Source organism: Cyclopterus lumpus, chromosome 21 (assembly GCF_009769545.1).
Source record: "Cyclopterus lumpus isolate fCycLum1 chromosome 21, fCycLum1.pri, whole genome shotgun sequence".
In the NCBI taxonomy this organism is placed as follows: Eukaryota; Metazoa; Chordata; class Actinopteri; order Perciformes; family Cyclopteridae; genus Cyclopterus; species Cyclopterus lumpus.
Window position 1 is genome coordinate 19709632 of NC_046986.1, and position 21207 is coordinate 19730838.

The 21207-nt window shown below is 42.6% G+C and overlaps 2 protein-coding genes across 3 annotated transcripts in view; both read right to left on the minus strand.

Annotated features, from left to right (window-relative positions):
* Positions 1 to 8349, minus strand: part of dnah7 (dynein, axonemal, heavy chain 7) — a 64068-nt gene extending 55719 nt beyond the window's left edge. The window contains exons 1-17 of the mRNA XM_034561891.1: positions 8290 to 8349; positions 7884 to 7974; positions 7560 to 7743; positions 7189 to 7285; positions 6464 to 6644; positions 6249 to 6318; positions 5909 to 6034; positions 5494 to 5613; positions 5046 to 5229; positions 4684 to 4863; positions 3953 to 4225; positions 3465 to 3592; positions 3081 to 3159; positions 2419 to 2643; positions 2139 to 2285; positions 1419 to 1598; positions 5 to 145 (exon numbers count right to left, since the gene is read on the minus strand). Coding sequence (XP_034417782.1) covers positions 5 to 145; positions 1419 to 1598; positions 2139 to 2285; positions 2419 to 2643; positions 3081 to 3159; positions 3465 to 3592; positions 3953 to 4225; positions 4684 to 4863; positions 5046 to 5229; positions 5494 to 5613; positions 5909 to 6034; positions 6249 to 6318; positions 6464 to 6644; positions 7189 to 7285; positions 7560 to 7743; positions 7884 to 7974; positions 8290 to 8349 — 2466 coding nt within the window. The remainder of the gene's footprint in view (positions 1 to 4; positions 146 to 1418; positions 1599 to 2138; positions 2286 to 2418; positions 2644 to 3080; positions 3160 to 3464; positions 3593 to 3952; positions 4226 to 4683; positions 4864 to 5045; positions 5230 to 5493; positions 5614 to 5908; positions 6035 to 6248; positions 6319 to 6463; positions 6645 to 7188; positions 7286 to 7559; positions 7744 to 7883; positions 7975 to 8289) is intronic.
* Positions 8350 to 9378: 1029 nt separating this feature from the next.
* esyt3 (extended synaptotagmin-like protein 3) lies at positions 9379 to 21167 on the minus strand. Of its 2 annotated transcripts, none has more exons than XM_034562234.1 (23): positions 20601 to 21167; positions 19524 to 19565; positions 19251 to 19385; positions 19069 to 19145; positions 18836 to 18905; positions 18641 to 18730; positions 18491 to 18546; positions 18239 to 18359; positions 17856 to 18032; positions 17385 to 17467; positions 17141 to 17189; positions 16811 to 16900; positions 16586 to 16648; positions 16417 to 16476; positions 14062 to 14136; positions 13770 to 13856; positions 13415 to 13564; positions 12364 to 12677; positions 12117 to 12215; positions 11623 to 11754; positions 11349 to 11454; positions 10904 to 10953; positions 9379 to 10742 (listed from the first exon to the last, which is right to left on the minus strand). In XM_034562234.1, the coding sequence occupies exons 1-23, from the start codon at positions 20946 to 20948 to the stop codon at positions 10703 to 10705; spliced, it is 2514 nt and encodes an 837-aa protein (XP_034418125.1). In that variant the 5' UTR covers positions 20949 to 21167; the 3' UTR covers positions 9379 to 10702. The 2 variants fall into 2 exon arrangements, with proteins under 2 accessions (XP_034418125.1, XP_034418126.1); XM_034562235.1 differs by having other exon boundaries at positions 12445 to 12677; positions 20601 to 21137.
* Between the last annotated feature and the right edge of the window lie 40 nt (positions 21168 to 21207).

Sequence of the window (21207 nt, forward strand, 5' to 3'; positions counted from 1 at the left end):
GTACCTGCACTACAGGAATGTGCTCCTTGAATTCTTCCACCTTATTCTTCATAGTGGTGGCTATGCTCAGGGCTTTGGGTACATCACTGAAGCCTTTCTCCAGCTTGTACAGCGTGCGCCAGTAGTTACCAACATCCATCTCTAACTACAAGGGTGGGGTTACAAAGACACCAGAAGAAAAAAACCAGAATGACTACAAATGAATAATTGCCAACTGAATTAATAGAATTTAAAAATTACGTTATACAATAACAGTATACATAAACAAGTCCTATCACAAAATAGTAAACAAAGTGCTGAATCCATTTAAATGCTAAAGTGATTCAGAGGTGTTGCTAGAGTGAGATGTAAAGGCACTCCTGTTAGAAGCAGCAGACACGCTGACAGTTATAGCTGTAGTAATAAGAGCTTGGTATGAAGTTGATGGAGGAAGTGCTTTGGCTTTAATGCAGTTAACACTGACAGAAAAAAGGGGCATCGAGGAGACCTCTCTTCTGCCTCCCGTGGGCTTGTGTTTAATTAGTCAAGTGAAAACAACTTTGTGTTTGTGCTATGGCAGTTTTGTGTAGCCTTGTCTTTGGGAGAATAAGAGTCGACAGAAAGGGTAGGAGCAGAAGATGGGCACTAAGACGAATGAGTACCAAATGCCTTGTTTATACTATCCATGTTAGAGTCATATAGGGCTGTACCGAATAATTTGAGGCTTTAATAACACTGTTAAAAAAAGAAAATCCTATCTATATGTATCTTCTTATGTTGCCTTGTGTTTTTTTATATCTTGTTGTAATGCCCCTGTATGTCTTAGTGTGGTCTTGCTTTACAGACAGATACAGACAGAAACAGAGATGTCAATCAAACAGTGGGGAACAGGACATTGGGGGAAACGAGTGCGTTGGTGAACTCTTGTTCACGCGCGCACGTCTCCGTCTCTAACAGGCTATAGAATATTTAATATGAATCATATGTAGACACAGCCAATCTAAGCAAAACAACTGATGTGCCACATGATTGATTTATGGCATACAGTATGTTTGTAATAGTGTGCATGAGAGGCAGCTTTTTAAATCCTGTAGAGTTATTGTGAATGAAACCTGAAGAAAACCCGAGAGAGAGAGAGAGAGAGAGAATGAGCTGTCAAAGTTTTTACAGAACACAGAATTCTAAACAAAGCTTTATACTCAGATCCATCTGTTAGTGCTGGCAATCACAATTTGATGTTTTTATAGTGTGACACAAATACATCCTGCAACATCCCAGTACACACACAGTTCAGGATGTATTATGGCATCTTAAGCAGCACTGAAGCTGTAAAGATGATAAAAGATGTCCCTCTTCATTGTAATGTGCTTGGTGGTTGAATATTTTAACTTGTACATAATGTCCAACTAAACAACAAAGGGATTTCCAATCTCTGGTACCTTGTCTGGGTTCACGCCCGAGAGCGGTCCATGGAGCCACTGCTCGTACTGGTTTAGGAAAGCCGTGGCTGTCTCATAGAGACGCAGGAAGGGCGTGAGCTTTTCCTGGATCTTCTTCCGCTGTGGGTACTGGGACACAGACCAGCCGTAGGCCTCCTCCTCTAGATTGAAATCATTCATCTTTCCAGAGTGGCGGAAAGGTTGAAATAGAAATGCGGATGGAAGCATAGAAAGAAGGAAGAAACAAACAAAGACAAAAAAAGAAAAGATAGAAGGATAAGTAGATGAGTGCCAATATATGGATGACAAAACCCCTCACAAAGCCTCTTACAAGAGCTCTTTTTTTTTACAGCAAATGCTGCCCTCTGCAGGTTATATATTTGAAAGCACTGACTGCAATTCAACTTCAAATACAATGCAATATTCCACTGTACAATGAATGGGTATTTTTCAATTAGAAGCATGTCAAAATGTAATTTGTTGAGTGAAGTACTTAAAAAATCAAAGGTATTACTCAGCCTTGAATCATAACACAAGCAGACTGGATCTTACACACAAGTAAGGTGGCTTGTACTGACACTTTGTGCTCAATGGTTTATTATGGTTCAGGTACCAGTACAACTAAACTCTTTCTGTAAGATTTACAATAGATTGGCCTACTGTCACTTCCCAAAGCTTACATGTGACTGTTACTACTGCAGCATTGAAAGCCTTGTGTACCTTTTCTATGGCTAACTCAAGTTTAACATTGAGGGCCTGGGATTTCTTCAAGTACTTGCTGAGATCCGTCAGCTCACCAAAGGTGGTATACTCCTCCACCTGTACGCTGTAGCTCTCCAGTTCTTCCTCAAAGCGGTCGCGGCACAACTGGAATGCACAAACAGAAATGCCCTCTTTGTTTTCTAGCAATAACATTCTCCGTTCACATTAACGATGTAGTCTTACAGTTCTGATGCAAAAACATTCCAGTCAGCAAATCAATGGTTCGATAAACACAGACCTTAAGGCCACCCTGATATTGCTCTGTCTTTTCGGTAATGATCTGCTGGTGTTCCTTAAAGATTGATGGCATGCGCTCGAGCCACTGGAAGGACCGGGCGTTGAGCTCCATGTCCAGTGGTGAGAGGGTGACGAAGTCCATCAGGAAACACAACTGTGTGGTGGAGTCTGCCAAGCGTTGCTCCAACAGAGGCATCTCTGTGGTCTCCACCTTGCTAATGAAGTCCTGGATGGGAGTACAGGGCAACAACGCACACTGGTATAGTACTTAATAATAATAATGTACACTTTATTGATCCCACAGTGAGGAAATTCTTCTGCATTTGACCCATCCTTAGTTATTAAGGAGCAGTGGGCTGGAGTGAAGCGCCCGGGGAGCAACTGGGGGTTCAGTGACACTTCAACATGCAGCTATGGAGATTGAACCGGGTACCTTGTGGTTACGAGACAACCACTGTCCCCATGAGCTACAGCCGACCCACCTATATGGCTGCCATTGCCACAGTCCAGTTAGTTGGTGTCAATATTTCATCTGTTATTACTGACTGCATCTCTAAAGCGTAATGTCATAACTGACTGCTTTGTGGACAGAATTGCGAGGGATATTATACTGTAACATGCTGCACCAAGCTTGTTTGTGAGACAAGAATTTGGGTTAGTTACCTTAAGCTCCATCAGTGTCTGCGTGTCAGTCGGTGTGCTCAGTGCCTTCTCTGCAATATTCTCAAATTCATCACAGAGCCTGTGGGAGGAAGAGCATTAACTCGGTGGCTTATGCGAAAGGTTTTCACAGACTTACAATCTCATTATGGCATGGCCTGGAGCCAAAGGGCACCTTTGGGATAGAGGCTAAAACAGCAGCTACAACTAATGAGGGTGCAACTGTACATTCCATTTCACCGGCCCACTGTTTATTTAGTGGTCGAACAGAAATAATAATAATAATAATGTACACTTTATTGAGTGTATGTATTGTTCAACTTTTTTCGCATTTAAAATGTCTGCGTGGTTGTTGAGAGGAAAAGTGAACACGGCGAACTAACTGACTTCTTGTTGATTTCCTGATGGTCCTGCAGCCTCCGAGTAACCAGTTTCTGCTGTAGCTCCTGAGCACGCTTGACGAGAGCGTGGATAAGCTTATGGGACTGAACCTCAAACATGCCGAGACGTACCACCTGAAGCACAAAGTATCGATCAGTCACACAATCAACGTCAATCAAGAGATGACTTTCATATAAGCGTCGGTGGGCGTAATCACGGAAAACATCAAGATTTAAAAGACTGGTGCTTTTGAAGTTTTCAAAAACTTTAGGTATCAGGATTCAGTAGATAGTGTTCCATGCAGAGTGATAGTTATTTCTGGTATTAGAGAGTAAAGAAACATTAGCAATCTCATTTCTGTCACTTGGAATATTTTCAATGTTAGGTTTCTTTAGACATTACCAGCAGCTGATTGTCTCAAATATCAAAGTAATGCACAACTTTTACGGCCATCACGTTCATTTCGGGAGACTTCCACCTTGCTGACCAAGTACCTGGTATGGTGTGTACTGGATCTGGTCAGCAAGCTGCTGGTAGTGTAACACCTCTGCCATGAATTCCTGGAAGGAGTGCTGCTCACTGAGGAACTGATCCACATCCTCCTCTGTCTGCCTGGATACCAGTGTGGCGTATTTATCATACTCGTGGACATACTCCTTGGGCTTGACACTTTCAGCCCAGAACACGCTGCGCACCTCGTCCTGCTGGGCCTGGAGAATCTCGGGCAGGATAATGGGCTTTAGGGTGCTTCCGGTTTGGGAGCTTGACTAGAGAGACACGGAGAAGGGTATATACACAACAACTAAATATCGCAATGCCATGATGAGCTATTGCGATTTTGAAATACAGAATAGGGCATCCGGACAACAAGACTGTAGGGGGAAAAAACTGTGTTTAGATAATTCACAATGTTCTATACAATTACTGAGTTTTTGTTGTTTTAAAGAGGTTGATTCAACTTCATGATCATTTGTGGTGCTGTTTATACTGACAGGTGTATCCATTATTCTGTATAACCCATTTATATCAATGAGGGAAGGCTAAATAAGAAAAATGCCTCGTTATAATGATCCTAAAGTGAAAACAAGTGAACTATAACCTTCATGAAGATAGGATTTATTGCAGGACTGTTGTGTTAAGACTGTGTTAGTTTTAGCTAGGGGTACCTAATAAACTGGCAACTAGGTGTGCATACTCCTACACACAAACACACTTTCCCGCTTACCCATTCCAAGTACAGTTTGGTTTCCAAGCGAGGTACCATGGTGACAGACCTGAGCATCAGCTCATACACCTGAAGGAGGGCCTCCTCGTACAATTTGAGTGTGGGCTCAAACTTGATCTCCCTTTCCTCCAGGATCAGATGCAGCACAAAGCCCGGGTGCTCATGGGCTCGCTCTGACTGCTAAGATGGTGGAGAACAAACCAAAAAATAAAGGCAGAGAAAGAATGTAACTGTTAGTGTCCACTTGTTTATGTAGGTCAACATTTAAACATGTATTTAAAATATATGATAATTTCCTCCAGACGATATTTTCGGCAGTTCCAAAATATATTATTATATCACGCTTTTAAGCATTCTCTTACCGGGTCTTGGGATAATAGGTGCGTGTAGTCCCTCATTGAGTTTAGTGCAAGGCTCTGAAGCTGGGAGGTCATCAGTGCAGTAGCACAGTTGAAGAAAGACAGCAGTTTGTCTTTATGTTTTGAGGAAGGCAACAGCTTGCCCCTCCACCCCTGGTAGTAAATGTTGTGCACTTCGGGGACCCACCTGGTCAAATAATGAAGATAGTCACTTGAAACTGTAATGATACCAACGGGGAAACCGGGGCAAAGGAGACCAATGTGATCAATGGCCTGTTGGTTTGGAGGTGGAAGGAGAAGCGCTGCACAGTCGCTTTGCACAAATCATGATCAGTCCTCTGACCTCAACGCCAGCTAAGCTCTTGCTGGTAAGGCGACAATGTCCCATGCCCCCTGAACTACCCACAGTGTATGATGCACTTTATTATGCTATCCAGGTGAAGGGACTCACTCTTTGAGGAGGATTCCTCTGGCATTCTCAACATGTCTGGTGACGATTTGCTGAAACACAGAGAGCTCCATGGACTCCTCTCTGCTGTGGAACTCCTCCACATCTATCAGACGGAGATGTCTGCAAGCAGGTCAGCCAGGAGGGTGAGATGATGGGCAAACATAGATCTACTACAGCAGTTGTATTGTCAGGGGTGTGTGACATGTGATAAAATAGAGGTGTCTTTAGAAAAGCACTGACAGATTGTAGATGGTCCATCTAACACCATTATCTATTATTCAACACTTTGTCATGGTTCTTAAAAAAAGCTCTCACCCCGACATTTACTCACTCAACCCCGACCGACATTTAGATTTTCTAAATAGTTCAGACAATGAACCCAGAAATATAATTTATCATATCATTGCATACTTACTCGTAAGAGACATGCCACAAGTGCACTACCTGCGGCATACAGGTGTTGATAGAGTGAAGCTTATCTCTCATCCTCTTTCGTGCATGGACAAAGGCTTTGTTCCACGGTTTTGGAAATACTTCCATTCTGACAGTGACAAATAACAGAGGGACAGTGAAGAACCGGCTGATCATTTCCTCCAGAAACATATATTCATAATGCTCAAGACTGGGAGTCACTGCTTAGAACGGACAGAATATCTACGTAGCCAGCCTTGCTCCACGACTTGCGTAAGTAGAGGCACTTTCTACTTCTCACAAGATACACGTGCAACATTCTCCACCAATTCCTGCTGACTTACTCAAGCCTGTGAGGAGGCAGCTTTTTCAGTTTGTCCTCATCTTTTTCTGAACCTCTGAATGTATATTTCACTGCAATCACAAACAAAAGGTATTAAAAACAATATTTTATTCCCACAGTCTTGTGTATTACAAGTTATCCACTCATCAATTATGTTTGGGTTACACTGTTAATACAATAGTAATAGTTCATAAGAGTTTAAATGTAATTAAATACAGATTGCTGCCTTGACGCTGAGCAGGTAGTCCTCCTGAATCTCATCAACCAGTCGCTCAAATGATGTTCTCAGGCTCCTCAGGTGGCAGGGTACCATTTTCTGAATGTTCTCCAGCCAAGAGTACTCCAGAGGAGCCACATGCTCCAGGTCTATCCCTTTCTGGATGTAGTAGTTATATCTCTGACAAGATAGAATATCACAAACCATTCTCAGTCACGACATTTTGAACAAACAATGCCTTGAACATTATATCCACATTTGATGGGCTCATTGAGAGACAGCTTCGATTATTGTGGAGCATATGATAAATATTAAGTGTTCAACATTTACTATCAGGGATGCAGTAAATATATTCCTTTTACACTGGCCAATGTCGATTTCATTTTCCATGTTGTGTTCGCTTATTTATGTGTAAACTAGATCACTGCACCTAATAATGCTAAAATAAGAGCCTGAGTCTGAGTACAAGCAATAATAGAATTCCAACTATACAGAAGATGTGTTTCATATAGAAAACAAAGACTGCACTAAGGAAGTATCACACCTAGCAACTGCAACCGCTGACACCAACAAAACAAAACAGTGATTAAAAAGCCACCATATCAAGTGTCTTGAAAAGACGAGGTAGAAGAATGATGGGCACAACGCCTTCATTATGGGCGCATACAGAATAAAAGGGGGCCTGTGATATAATATATGGTATCAAGTGTGTCTTGCTTTTCACCATTTCACGATTATTCTTTTCCATAAATTTGGAAGCGCCACATGGTGAAGAGTTGCCGTACTCGTCTTCGTCCTCATCCTCATCCTCCTCCTGGTGGCTAAAAGGAATGGTCACAACAATTTCCTCTAAATGATATGCAGTAGTGGGATAGTTTACAGTACAAAGTTCCCTTCAAAAAGGTTTTGCCTTGATACTTCAACATACAAACTAAATTCAACACTTAATTCATTCTATTCAGTGAGTTATTCATTTCCTTCCTGTGATCCACACCATAAAGAGGACAAACTAACGTAGAGATGGATAAATACATAAAAGGAAATGTCAGGACAGACAGATAGTTAAGATTTATTTTAAAAAATACACCAACTCACCATATGAATTTAATCATAGTTTCACGGAGATTTTTGCGCTTTTTACAGATTTCTGTGAGGCTGCTGGTGCTGCCACGCTTTGATGTCCTGTGGATCTGCACTGCTTTTCTGCTCTGGGGCAGGTTCTGGCCTCTGCCATAACTTTGACTTGGTCTACTGTCTGCCCCCTCAATCAGGGCATCTCCTACAGCACACACATGAGGAACAGCTCAACAGAAAATAACACGGTCCTTCAAACAACAGCAATAGCTAGAATGATGTTGGAATATCTTTGATCTGACTGAAAGGTATCACCAACTTCACAACTTGGAACATTACACTCACTATTCACAGCTGCTCCCCGAGGTCTCTGCTGGAGAGGGGGATACAGCAAAAATGAAGGTGGTGCATCCATCCACGGCTGCTTCTTGGGGACCTGGACAACGAGTTAACGACTAGGTTTGTGTTTGACACAAACAAGTTGAGACAACAAAAGAAAAGTGTCCCGAACAACTTGGAAAATGGCAAAGTAAGCAATATTAGACACTGAACTTTTGTTTTATTATTATATTGTCAAGTGTCTACATGTGACTAACAGCTATGCAATAGGTTAACTATGTAAAAAAGTTAGCTCAGAGTTATGGTCAGTTAACTTTCTAAGTTAGCTAACGGTAACTCAGTGAAGTGTATTCCGCGTTAAAAGAACCTAACGTTAGGTCACGACAATGCACGTAATGTTCTCTCAACTTACCGGTGGTGGCAAGAAGGCGAAACTATCATTTATATGTGTTTTCTTCCCGGCTGAACTCATGTTGGTACTTGTGCAAAGTTATCATAAGCTAACGATAACGTTAGCTCTCTACTAACTAAACCCGTCTGCCGTTGCCAGGGCCGTTGCTAAGGAAGCAACGGTGAACTCGCCTGAAGCTTTAAGCACCGGACACACACTTAACGTTATATAATATATAGCTATATATATACATATATATTATTATTATATTAGTTATATGAATATTTCACGTGTGTGTTTATCAATTGTATCGCAACGAAAACCACACTTTAACAACTTTAACAGTGATTAAATAGTTGTTGTCGTAACTTGAGTAACGTACCGTTTACGTTACCGGTTAGGTTTTCCAGCTAATAACACTAAACACTAGACCTAAACTGCCTTAAAAAGATTACCGCTGGAGTTGTGCTCATGTCTATTCTACTTCCCCTCGTGTGTTTCGTCCTAAATGCCCTGTGTGATGACTTCAGTAAAGGGACTTGAAGACCTGTAGAATACCGACGGTCTCACTTTAGGAACTTCAGCGCCCCAAGAGGAGCCGCGTACAGCGAACCCAGTGATGGAATAGTCCATTCATGTGCCGCGTGCGGGGGTAACGGATGGGAATAAAATAAGTGGAGGGGATTTTCTAAATTTGATCAGAGTAGAAGAAGAAGAAGAAGAAGAAGAAAAAACACGTATATATATATATCATTATTATACAAAATTGTAATGGGTTTGGCTGGTATGCCCACGTATCCTGTTATAGTCGTGGGCGGAGTTGAACCGTGCCTTCTCTCAGCCCGCCGCCAGGACTGCTTGGGGTCGAACCGCAGGTGTCGAGGGCTTATAGTCCACTCTGGACGAGATGCATGTTTGATGGGGAAACAATATTCGCCTATAATATCATATACCCTTACATATACATGCAGGCAACTCATATAGAGTATGTAGGCCTACTGGTATGTAATGAGGCAGCTTGTCAAAATCACATTCACACTTATTGACTGTGATGAGCCCTAAAACCACAAAATGAGTTGCAGTGAGAAAAGAAAAAAAACACAACAATAATTTTCTTGAAGATGTTTATTTACCATCAAAATGCTGGCTGAAAACCAATGGCATAGTCACAGTGTCAATTCAACAACAACAACAACAGACCCTGAACACTTTCCATTAATTCTCCAGCAACTGAATAATTTAAAACAGATAAGCAGCTCACCACTAGTGGCTCAATTTTGTGCAATTAGGGGTCAACAAAATGTATAGCTTAGATGACTACCACAAATATATACGACAAATCTAGATATAGGCCTACAAAATATATTGTGATGGCAGCGGTCACTAATTCTGGTGAAATGTGTCTTAATGAATTGGCATGTCTTTTGAAGAAATTCTACATAAATGCAGAAAGCTGTCAAGTTTGAGAGTGTAACAGTAATTTTAAATATAAAGATCACTAAAATACCAGGTGGTAAATCTAAGGGTTAGGTGTAAAAGACATACTCCTTCAGTAACAATGGTCATGGTACCCTTGATGAAAGAACATTGTTTCTCATGTGCCTTGCTTCGAGGCCATTTCCCTTCTAATGAACTGACCTCTTCAGTAGAACTGCGAAGCTGCCACACGTTGTATTTGGCTTCTTCCAGCTGTGAATATGTACAGTATATGTAAAGCATGTAACCCTTCCTCAATATGCAATGACTCCTGAATTGCTGCAGCAAAACACACTTGCTTTTTCAATTATTTCCCCTACTATAAAATATTACATAAAACTATCAATACAAGTATTTACACTCAAATATAAAAAGAACTTTGGCTCAGATCAACTAGAAAAAAACAACACGCTCGCAAAACTAATAATAATTAAAGAAATGATCTTGTTTCTTGATAGAGTATAAATACCAACATGTTCTGGTGAATTACATTCTATTTACATACAATGAAAGGGAATGCTTAATAGCAAATAGCCTCATTATTCAGGACCATTGGTTTCTGCTTGTCAACCTAAATAAGCTACTAAACTGGCTGAAAATTGGAACCCTGCTAATGCTCAAATTATCTGGGATAACAAAGTGTTTAAAAGTCTTACATGCAGTTCTATGTCAGCTCTGTTCCAGATCATTCAGAGCAGAATTTTTGTATTTATTTTTTATATCTGTACGTTGTCCTCGATGCACTTAACCACTCCAAGTGGAATATTACAATATGTGCTTGTGAGCATACAGCAGAAAAAATGTCCAGTATCTGAGATGGGTGTAGTGAAGCATTTGGAAAACCAACTCCGGTCCACGGTGTTAAGAAAAAAAAGGAATATGCCACCCTCGCGCCATACACCAGGCCTTTTGGCCTCGTTGTGGCTGAGGAGCTGCAGGAGTTGTACGGCTCTACCCGCTAGATCAATTTCTTCAGCCCAGGCAGTGTGAGCTCATACCTTAAAAAGAAAGAGAAATGAAATATGCATGTCAATGGAAGTTGAATCAAAGAAGCCATTTGTTTCTCCACATTTTGTGTGTCTATTGACCAGAAAATATACACAATGACGGAAGGAAGTATTGGTGCTTCAATTCAGAATACTAAAACTAGGCCCCGTACCATTCTGTGACCCCTTTGACGATATCCAACTGTGAAAGATCAACCATCACCTGTGGACAGAAGCACAACATGAAAATTCAGCAAAAGTGTGACAAAGTAGCAAAGACATTGTTTTTGCAATACACTGTACATATCAAATACAAACATTTACAACACCGAACCATGATACGGAAGCTCTGAGACACAAGTGAGGAAAACAAATCCATGATCTAGTGCCTTTTGCAGCCCAAAAAGTAAAATAGAAAAGAATTATCTGCAAAAATGTTTCCAAATTTAAAAAAAAAAATGTATAAACATTTCCAAAACGTATAAAAGGTTATCTTGGCAACACCTTTTTTTCCACATTTTCTTAAGTCATAGACACAAGAGAGAAAACAATTTACAACTTACTATACCCTTTGAAAGGAATGAAAAGACGTGGTCTATTACAAGTAGCATTACCCACCATGCCAATGTCCTTTCTGTCCCGTGAATGGAACATTTTTCCATTTTTGACCGCCACATCCAACTTTCTGGTTTGTGCTTCTTGAAGTGACACATCAAATTCAAACCTGTGATGAAAGAGGGTTTGGCAGAAAGAAACAAGTTCCAGACACCGTCTTAACCTCTGAACCTTGAACACACAGTAACGACTTCACATTGCTGATAAGAAATAAAGAAAATGCTTCTTCTTTTTTTTCACACAGATGTGCGATGTAGCATGAATGCAGTAGGCTTACTTGTGATTGAAGACAGGATCAACTGTCCTCTTCTTGACATGTGTCCTCTTGCGATGTATCCAGGTTTGGTCAGGGAGAAAATACAGGCGGACATAAGAGTCTGTGCCATTCTCGCTGAAGCGGAATATGTTCCTGCAGGCAACAGGTACACACAACGGGTTATCATAGCTGGTTAGCCATACTCATTAAAAGAGAAAATCATTTGTTTGTTCAATTATAGCAATTAAGTCTTTTGCTATGTTGGATTAATTCCCAGCATTTAAACCAAGGAAATACCGACTATCATAAGTATTTTCAACTCAACATTTGCTTGTTGATGTTCTACTGAGGACTGAAATAGAAATGATTCATATTGAAGTGTTTTTTTTAATGTTATCACACATAAACTGGAATGTTATTGTCTGCGTTGGGAGAACTAAAATGTGTTCAGAGCTGAGCAAATGGGTACAAACTCCTGGTCAGTATTGGTGCTACTGGATTTATTTCTGCCATACCTGCAGGAGTTAACCATGACGATGAGTTTGTTCCTCAGGGTGGCATAGCGTACAGACAGCTGGATCTCCCCAAAAGAACCCTGATGGTTCCTAATGACCCTGTGGGGATAGAAATATTTGTATCGTCACTTGTATGACTTCCCTCTTGCTAAATCCCCAAAATATTAGTTAGTCAAGCCTGTAGAAAGGTTAGAGGTCAGCGCACTAAACATCTGAAAAAGACAAAACAGCAAAGCTATAGACCCACTCTGGAAACGAGGCCCCATCTGAAAGGTCGAAGCGGGACGACGCGATGGAGTTCTCCGACAGCAGGCTCTGGGAGTCATACCGACGCATGTGCGACAGGGAGGAAGGCGACTGCCATGTTTCGTCGGAGCCATTCTGGTTATCACCCCAGGCCGCGAGGCCGGTGTTGGAGGAAATCGCTGGAGAGGAGGACGTATTGGCAGAGGGAGTGGATGCAGGGGCGTTGCCTCCTTGGTTAGTCTGCGGCCCTTGTTGTTTGTCTTCTGGAGGAGGTTTGAGAATAATCTTGGGCGGAGGCTTTTCAATAGAAAGAATCTATTGTGGGATTGAGGACATGGCTAATGTCAGTGAAACAATATCAAAACATCACTCTGCCTTGGGCTACCTTCACCTTCACCCATTTTGTCATTGTGTATGTACTGTTGGTTTGTGTAAAGTGCGTGTGTGTCTGTGTGCGCACGCGCGCGTGTGCGCTCGCGTGCGTGCGTAGATGCTGAGGTCTGAAGAAGATGCACTATAGAGCATAGAGTATTATTTAATGCGATTATGATATGGACATGCCCTCAGCCAGACTTTCCGACAATTTTGGAGAAGTTTGACCTATTTTGCCGTCTCTGCTCTGCATTCCCTTCCGGCTCGGCAGCCACATTCCACAATGTCATGTCAGCTTGTAGTTTAGTTTATTATCCGCAGTGAAAGGTAACCTGTCATTGTATTGCATTTCCCATTCAGACAAATATGTCAAAATGGGACAGTGGCACCATCATTACCATCACCAAAGTCCACCTCAGCCAGTGTTTTTTTGGGTGGCAGCTTTGTTAGATGGCAGAGGTGCTGCAACACTAACAGGCTCCAGTGCAGAGAGAGATTCTCACAGACTGAGATTAGCTTTAGCATCCAGCCACACGCCACTTTGGGGAAAGCTGATATGAATAATCCTCCATGTTTACACGGATGCCTATGACAGAAGGATAAGGTCTTGGACCACAGCATATGCGCGTGTGTGTGTGCGTGTGTGTGTGTGTGTGTCCTTGCCAACGTTGTGTACACACCCGGAGAGTGGCTTTTAGCTTGATTTGGCTGTTCACTCCGGAGCGCTCCAGCTGGAAGCGCTGGTCTAGGGTCATGTCGGAGGTGGTGAGGAGGCGACTCAGGGGCAAGCGGAGAACACCAAGCTCAGTCTTCTTCTCATTCACTTTGACCTGGACCACAAATACAAACTATTATCCAAGCAGCCAATAGAAAAGGTTTCAGACCTCCTGAGAATTAAATTGACTAAAAAAAGATCTAGTTCAACAACATTAACATCATCATCAACATCGGTGTTCCCTCTTTGAGGTTTTATTGTGATGGGAAAACCCCTCTGTATCGTGTGTGTGTGTGTGTGTGCACCATTAAATGACAAACCTGAACCAAGAGCTGCTGCGTTTGGACATTATGCACAAAGAAGGTGAAGCCCTGCTCCCACACCGGGTCTTTGGATGCAAACGCAACCTGTGCAAAGAGAAGACAGTGGCGAGTATAATAACTACAGCAGAATGGTTTCATTGCAAACAGGCATGGCAATTAAAAATCAGACTTTTCAGTGGAACAGCTATGTGTCCGCCTTCTTGTACAATACATCAAAACATGAAGACATTTGAGATTTTTGGACCTAAAGAGAAAACGGTATGTTCGTGTGATAAAGGAAGAGACAAACCTTGCTTTTCTGAACATCTTTATCAACAGAAAATTCCACAAAGGAATCTGGGCCGGCGGTTTTCTTTTTAGTGAGCTGAAAACAAAGTAAATCAGTAAGACAGCAAAAGAGTTATATTTTTTTGGACAAAATGTGTTCATACACTGTGTGGCAATAACACCGACAGAGAAAACCTACTGAAAACAATGAGGATAATTTGTTAGTGACTGTACTCATGGGCTGGGTGACCATTATCAACAATTTATTTGCGACCACTTGATACTTGATATCTGGACTGCTTTCAGTGATTGGTTCCCATATTTGTATGCTTTTACTTATTACAATAGGTCACCGACAATAAGCTAACAAGCTAACGTTGTGAGCAAACGTCTGCTTTCATCTATAACAATTGGCAACAAGCTAACATTGGGTGAAAGAGTCTGCTTTCACTTATACAAAAAGGCAACAAGCTAACGTTGTGAGTAAAGTCTGCTTTCACTTATACAAAAAGGCAACAAGCTAACAAGCTAACATTGGGAGTAAGAGTCTGCTTTCACTTATACAAAAAGGCAACAAGCTAACGTTGTGAGTAAAGTCTGCTTTCACTTATACAAAAAGGCAACAAGCTAACAAGCTAACATTGGGAGTAAGAGTCTGCTTTCACTTATACAAAAAGGCAACAAGCTAACGTTGTGAGTAAAGTCTGCTTTCACTTATAACAATTGGCAACAAGCAAACATTGGGAGTCTGTCTACAAGCAGCCTGTTGCATTCCAGGTTCGGTAGGTTATGCATTCTACTCCCCAATACATTGCAGACATACCATACCACCTGGTACAACAGATGTTTTTACTGGCAACAAAACAGAGAGGTAAACTTGTATGACTGTGAATGCTACTGGTGGTAGTATGAACATGACTGACAACATTCCAAGGGAGAGAAAAAATGCTGGAGGTCGAGACTCCAACATTAAACTCGACATAATGGCCGAGACTGTCTACTTTAGAAAAATGCATTTGCTGAGTAAATGTTAAAACCGTGATTTGAGGGAAAAAATACACACTTCACTTCCCTGTATTTTCCCACAAAGACCAGCAGAGGGCATTCAGATTGCTGCTCATGACGGTTCAAGTTAGGAGCACAATGAGACAGGGCTGGGTCAAAACGTGTGCTTAAATAATTCTTACAATTTGGTTATGATTGCCTTGATTACCAAATGAGTATAGATACAGTACTTGTTTATTTTGCCTAACAAAGTCCTCCGCTCAAAACAATGTTCACTTCTTTGTGTTTCTTTATGCTGGGAAACTCACCCCTTCACAGGTCTCGTGTTAAAGGGAAGTAATCAAGGCAACATGAACACCAGCAGGTAATCACGCACTCACAGCATACGCCAGACAAACGGGAAATACCAGCTATGCACAGGGCCAAGTACACAAGGCCTTTGTCTGACATCAAGATACAAGAAGGACTATCAAACTGGAAGGCTAGACTAAGAAGATAGATTACTGCATGATGTAACTGTTAAAGAATAAAGATTGGCTTTATATATAACAGGCCAAAAGAAAACATTTTTTCCTACCTGTAGGGATATTTATCAATTTAGTTTTGGAGATCAACCGTAGAGACCTCTGCCTTCTCCACAATATAATAATAGGGCTGTGTGGCTCTCGGCTTGGTTGGAAGAAAATAGTTCAGACATGGAACTGCTCACAACAAGGTCTGTGGTCATGATTTCTAGGACGAGGCATTGCTGTTGAGTTCTTCTGGCGCTTAGAGCACCACAAGTCGAGTGCTGATTTTGAGGTGAACTCTCCCTTTAAGTAATAATCCCACTCTTAATGTTAGGTGTCAATGAGATCTTTGACAACCCCTAACATAGAAGGCCTCAAGCATTGCCATTCAGTATATTAAATAGCTGTGAGATCAACAAACAAACAAAAAGCCTCAACTTAAGGTGTGCTGGAGACGGAATTACAAGTGCCTCTCTTTCACACCCTATGGGAATGTCCAGCGATGAAACCTTTGTAAGAACAGGTTCTGTTGGGCGACTGCATAACAAACACCCCTGGATTAGTATGCATATGCAAAATCAAATACAAGCTAATGACTTAAGAAGCCGATGATAAGGCTGGTGTTAGATAAGAAATAAATACAAAATCACCACCCTTTAAAAACTGATTTACCAGTAATGCCATTATGGTTGTGGACTGGTTAGTTATGTGAAATGTGTATTCATATTGATTATAAATATGTAAAGCTGCCTTATATAGTGCTGAAAGCATTTAACCTCTTTCTCAAGGGCAAAAATTACCTAAAAACTCAGTTAATCTCACTGAACAGAGGGGGTCCTTAGGGCCAGCCTAGAGTAGCTTACCCGAGCTTCCTTTAAAGGCTTCCCATGTTTCTGATGCTCGGCGATCTCGCTGTGGTCTTTCTGGAGACAGAGCACAAGAACACACATCAGCACATTTGTCTGTCAGTGTTGCATCATCGGCTCTCAACAACAACAACAACAACAACAACACCCATTAGAAGCTACTTACTGGTAGGTTTGAGGCATTGTCCAGATAAACTGCAAGCATAGCACAGGCAAGGCCGTTTGCAGACTGGAAGAGAGCAATACACAATTTACAAAGAGAGAAATATATATATTTTTTATTTTAAGGGGGGATCCGTCCCTTTAAGATTGACAAGTAGAAGAACAACAAATATAATACAAATGTATATTCAAATGTGGATGGGCGAAACAGAAGCAACAATGATGCTACCTTCATCAGCAGGCTGGGGTCGGTCTTGAGGGAAAACCACTGTAGCCTGAGATGGACCTCGCCATTCTGGACTCCTTCCAGAGGAAACCACTACAGCAGCAACGGAGATTCATTCATCAACAAGACATGTACATAAAAGCCTGCATCTAAACAGAGAAAAAAAGCTCATGCTTAGAAAGGCATTAGCGTTTAAACGTTTCTTTACACTGCTTCAGCAGATTAGAGATATTATTTTTTATTTAATTTTGTACCTATTGCAAAGAAAATAATATACTTGTTAGGCACAAACTACATTATTCTGTGTATCCACAATATTAATTCAAAGCTCACCTGGTCCATTTCTATATCCCTCTTCACTTCTCCCAAATCAAGGTTAAACCTGAGGTGACATAAAATACAAAATAAACATGTTTGTGCGAGATATTGTATTGTAAGATTTCAACCAAGCGACCACATTTAGTGTTGAGAGGCGTGTGTGGCAGGTTAAAAAGTTTCTATATTTGAGAAGCTCTGTGTATAGTAGAGTGAATAACACAAGTGTGGCTCAAACTGCACTAATTAAAACGTTTCTTACGTTCCGAGGAGGTCGTCTTTATCCGTGTCTTCGTCGTAGACCTCCATCTCCAACTCTTGCCCCGGGGCTTCATGGACCACGAACTGCACACGGATTGAAGGTGGACGTGGAAAGTCAGAGTTTGGACCCGCTTATTAGATTTCTACCACAGTTACAGAAAGGCTTGCAGCCGACCACGCAGAGACACGGGACATGACATGATGCACCTGAAGTGCAAACGTTTGTACTGAAAGAAAATAATAAGAATTGAATCACAAATTTGAGGGTAGTGTTCCTGAAATAAATAAGAAATGGTTCCATATAAAAAATCAGTTTCTACCGGTGGTTCCCGCATGAGGCCCAACGAGTTGCCACAAGTGATTAGAGTATCTCTTTCTTTGCTCGTTTTACATACCAGGATGCCTGCAGCACTACAATGCATGAAAAGATCACTGCATTCTTTTCATCTTATTTAGATTCCCGTTACTCTACCTCATACACTTCGTTCCACTTGGGGTGCAAGTTCTCTTTGACGATCTTGCTTTTGAAATGCCGGTTGCCCACTCGGAGTGTTGCATAGGGGTCCGATTTGCCCTTCACTAAACCCATCATGAACGTGTCCTTCGCCAACAGGTCTCTGGCCTCCAGCAGGTGGACCCTCACCACACCCTGAGGAGCAGACAAGGAGGGATTCAAACCAGCAACACCGTCTCACATGAGAGGGGAAAAAAACTAACACGAAATCTAGGAAGGGGGATCCTAAAATGTGCAATGGTTAAGTATAAAAAAACGCAAGTTCAATTCAGTTTATTTTGTATAGTGACTGCAGGCGATCAAAAGAAGATCAACCTGTAAAAAAGTACTATCTTACATACTCGAGGTAGTGGGAACCGCATCTCGTCCACTTTGACCTGGTCTATGAGGGGCACACACATGCGGTTGGGCAACACCATGAGCGAGGCAATGATGTCCATGATGGTCTCCTCAGACAGCGAGCTGGAGGGGGGGGGGGGGGGGGGGGGGGGAAGAGAGAGCTTACTAAACTAAACAGCAAAATGTTGGTGTTACCATTAGAACTCCAACAAGAAAAGGATGGGCATCATAACAGTGGGAGGGGGGGGTCTAACCTGAAGGCAGGGCTGTCCAAGAGGTTGGTCATGCCAGTCCAGTTGATTTGTAGGGTCTGGGAAATAAAAAAAAATCATAATAATTAAAGAGTTTTGAACTTGGCTAATCACACATAGCTCCATTGATGACATCATTAAAACGTCTCTCACAGGCCGGCGGATGAAAAAGAAGGTCACTCCTCCCACCAGTGGTGCTTGACCAATAAGAGGCTCCAGAATGACTCGTATCATTCCCTTGAGCTGGAAGGGTCGAGAGAGAGAGACAGAGAGTGAGTTTTTACAAGACTAGTAAACACATGCGGTGATACAAGTCATGCAGAGGATACAGAAAAATAAGACTGCCACCTGAAGTCCCTTGACGCCAGCTGTGATTGGCGGCTTCACCTCCGCGTCGATATCCACGTCACCGTCGTAACTGCAAGAGTGAGCAAGTGCTGGTGAGACGTAAATAACTGCGAGGTGGGTAAGGCAGGGATTAAAACATGCCTACTAGCCCAAGAGGCTACTTTAGACTTGCTACAGAAGGAGCAAAAAAAAACTAACATTAACACCAAATGATAAACCCTGACGTGACCAACCATATGTTCAGGTCCAGAACCACCTCCCTGTGATCCACTTCATCCGTGTATGCTTTCATCCCGGTGATCCGGAGAGGCTGCAATTAAGGGGAGCACGTTAGAAGGAACCCGCGCTTGGCTTTTAGAAGACATGTCTGCGTTATCAGTTTTCATTACTGATTGAACCAATTGGGGAAACTCACTATGTGCCCGAAGTGGACCTTGGTGAAAGTGAACATCTTGAGCGCGGGGCTGGAGAGCCTGATGGCCGGCTGGATGTTTTCCTTGAGGAGCTTCTCCATGTACATCCCAAAGAAAGGCCAGGCCTGCTGCAACACCTGCACATGCACAGCCAAATCAAATCCCACACCTCAACTATCAGCACAGACAAGTTCACTCAAAGCGTGGTCGACGATGGGTTTCACGCACCAACGTGATTTGGCAGGTAAAAAGATAAATTTATTTGGATACTGTACCTTGTTAACCCAGTCAACTTTCTCAACATCAGGAAAGTGGACCTTAGGGGAAGAAAATAAAATGACAGTGAAGTTAGAAGTGGGTTTGTAAGTTCAGGTTAGTCGCATGCATGATGGTGGTAGTGGTGGTGATGATGGAAGACATAATCGTGTCAGTAATTATGAATTATCCATCATGCACATTTCAAGATAGCCACAGAGTAAAATTGAGTCTAACAAATGAAATAAATGGCCTGGATCCAAAACATTCAGCACATTGTTCCCCTCCCATTTCTGAAAATGTGCAGCATTCCTTAGTAAAAAAGAAAGAAAGAAAGAAAAGAAAAAGTGGACATGGGCAAGCACAGTTGTATTTTGTTCTTTTTGTTTGTTATTACTGACACTCCTGACTCCTCACAACAATGGACTGTAACAACAATGGTTGGGAATCGTCATGTTCTAGTAGCATCCATCCAAAAAGTTATTAACAACAAGTTACAACATCGGCATGTTTGGAAATTAAATTCTGCGTTGCGTCCCTTTAAACACAGTGTTTTATTTATTTTAATTGTATCCATGGCACTATAAATTATGTCATAATCATCTCTCTCACACACAAAGAGAGAGTGGGCTGCAAGACACTACCAAAAAAGAAGGAAAGTGAGCTAGTGCGCATATATCTCATTGCTCGGACATTAGATGAACCCCTCCCTTCTTAGTTCTCATGAGTCACTCACTGTTTAGAAGTGGGTGTGGTGAAACCAAACCTACCAGCGCGCGCGCACACGCACACGCACACAGCTGGCTTCACCCAATTCTGAGGATCCAGTATCCAGCCCCAAGTCAGGCACGTCATGCAAATAAAGTGCAGTGTTGTCAAGGCAACGGAGCGCGTCCTACAGTGTGGGGCTTGTTTCAGATGACTTGGCTACAGTGTTGTCCTGACACAGACAAATAAATGTAAAAAGCAATGACTCCGAACACACAGGTTTGACCTCTCTCCAGTGACTGGGAAGTTGCCCACGAGCAAGGCAGCTCAGCTCACCCCCCCCCCGCCCGCCCGTCCACCAGCATCTGCAAGTACCGGTCCATACATACCCACGTTGCCATTTGCAGGGCACTCTGCAGCTCCTGGTTCACCACGCGGGTCTCGTTGTTCACGAAGTCGATGGCGGTTCCGATGCGGGCGTCTTTCCTCTGGCGATTTTTCTTCCACCAGGTGGCCATCGCCATGCAGAGCAGCACCCAGCTGACGCTGAGGCCCAGGTACCCGGTCAGATACACGGGGTAGAGGACGAAGATGGCCCTGCCGAAGTACACCAGGAACTCCATCAGGATGCGGTTGACGGCGGAGGAGTTCAGCTTCTCCGTGCCGTCGTGGAGCGACAGGCTTTCCCCGAGCCCGGCTCCCACCCGCGGGTACGTCGGTCCGTCGGCGGTCGCCATCGGGGGGTCGGTCGGTTGGTTTCCCGAAGTCCCGCACGCTGCGATGCCCTGAACGGATTCGGTGTATTCGGGCGTGTTTCTTGGGATCACTTTGGTCACGGCTCTCTGGAGGGGGGACGCGAAACAGGGCTGCCGACCTACCCGCAGTCCATAGAGGCTGTGGCAAAGCGAGTCTTGTCGGTCCTAAAAAACTTCCGCGTTTGAAACTTCTAAAAAAGCAGGTAGACACACCTGCGCTTATGGGTGGGGAACGCGCGCA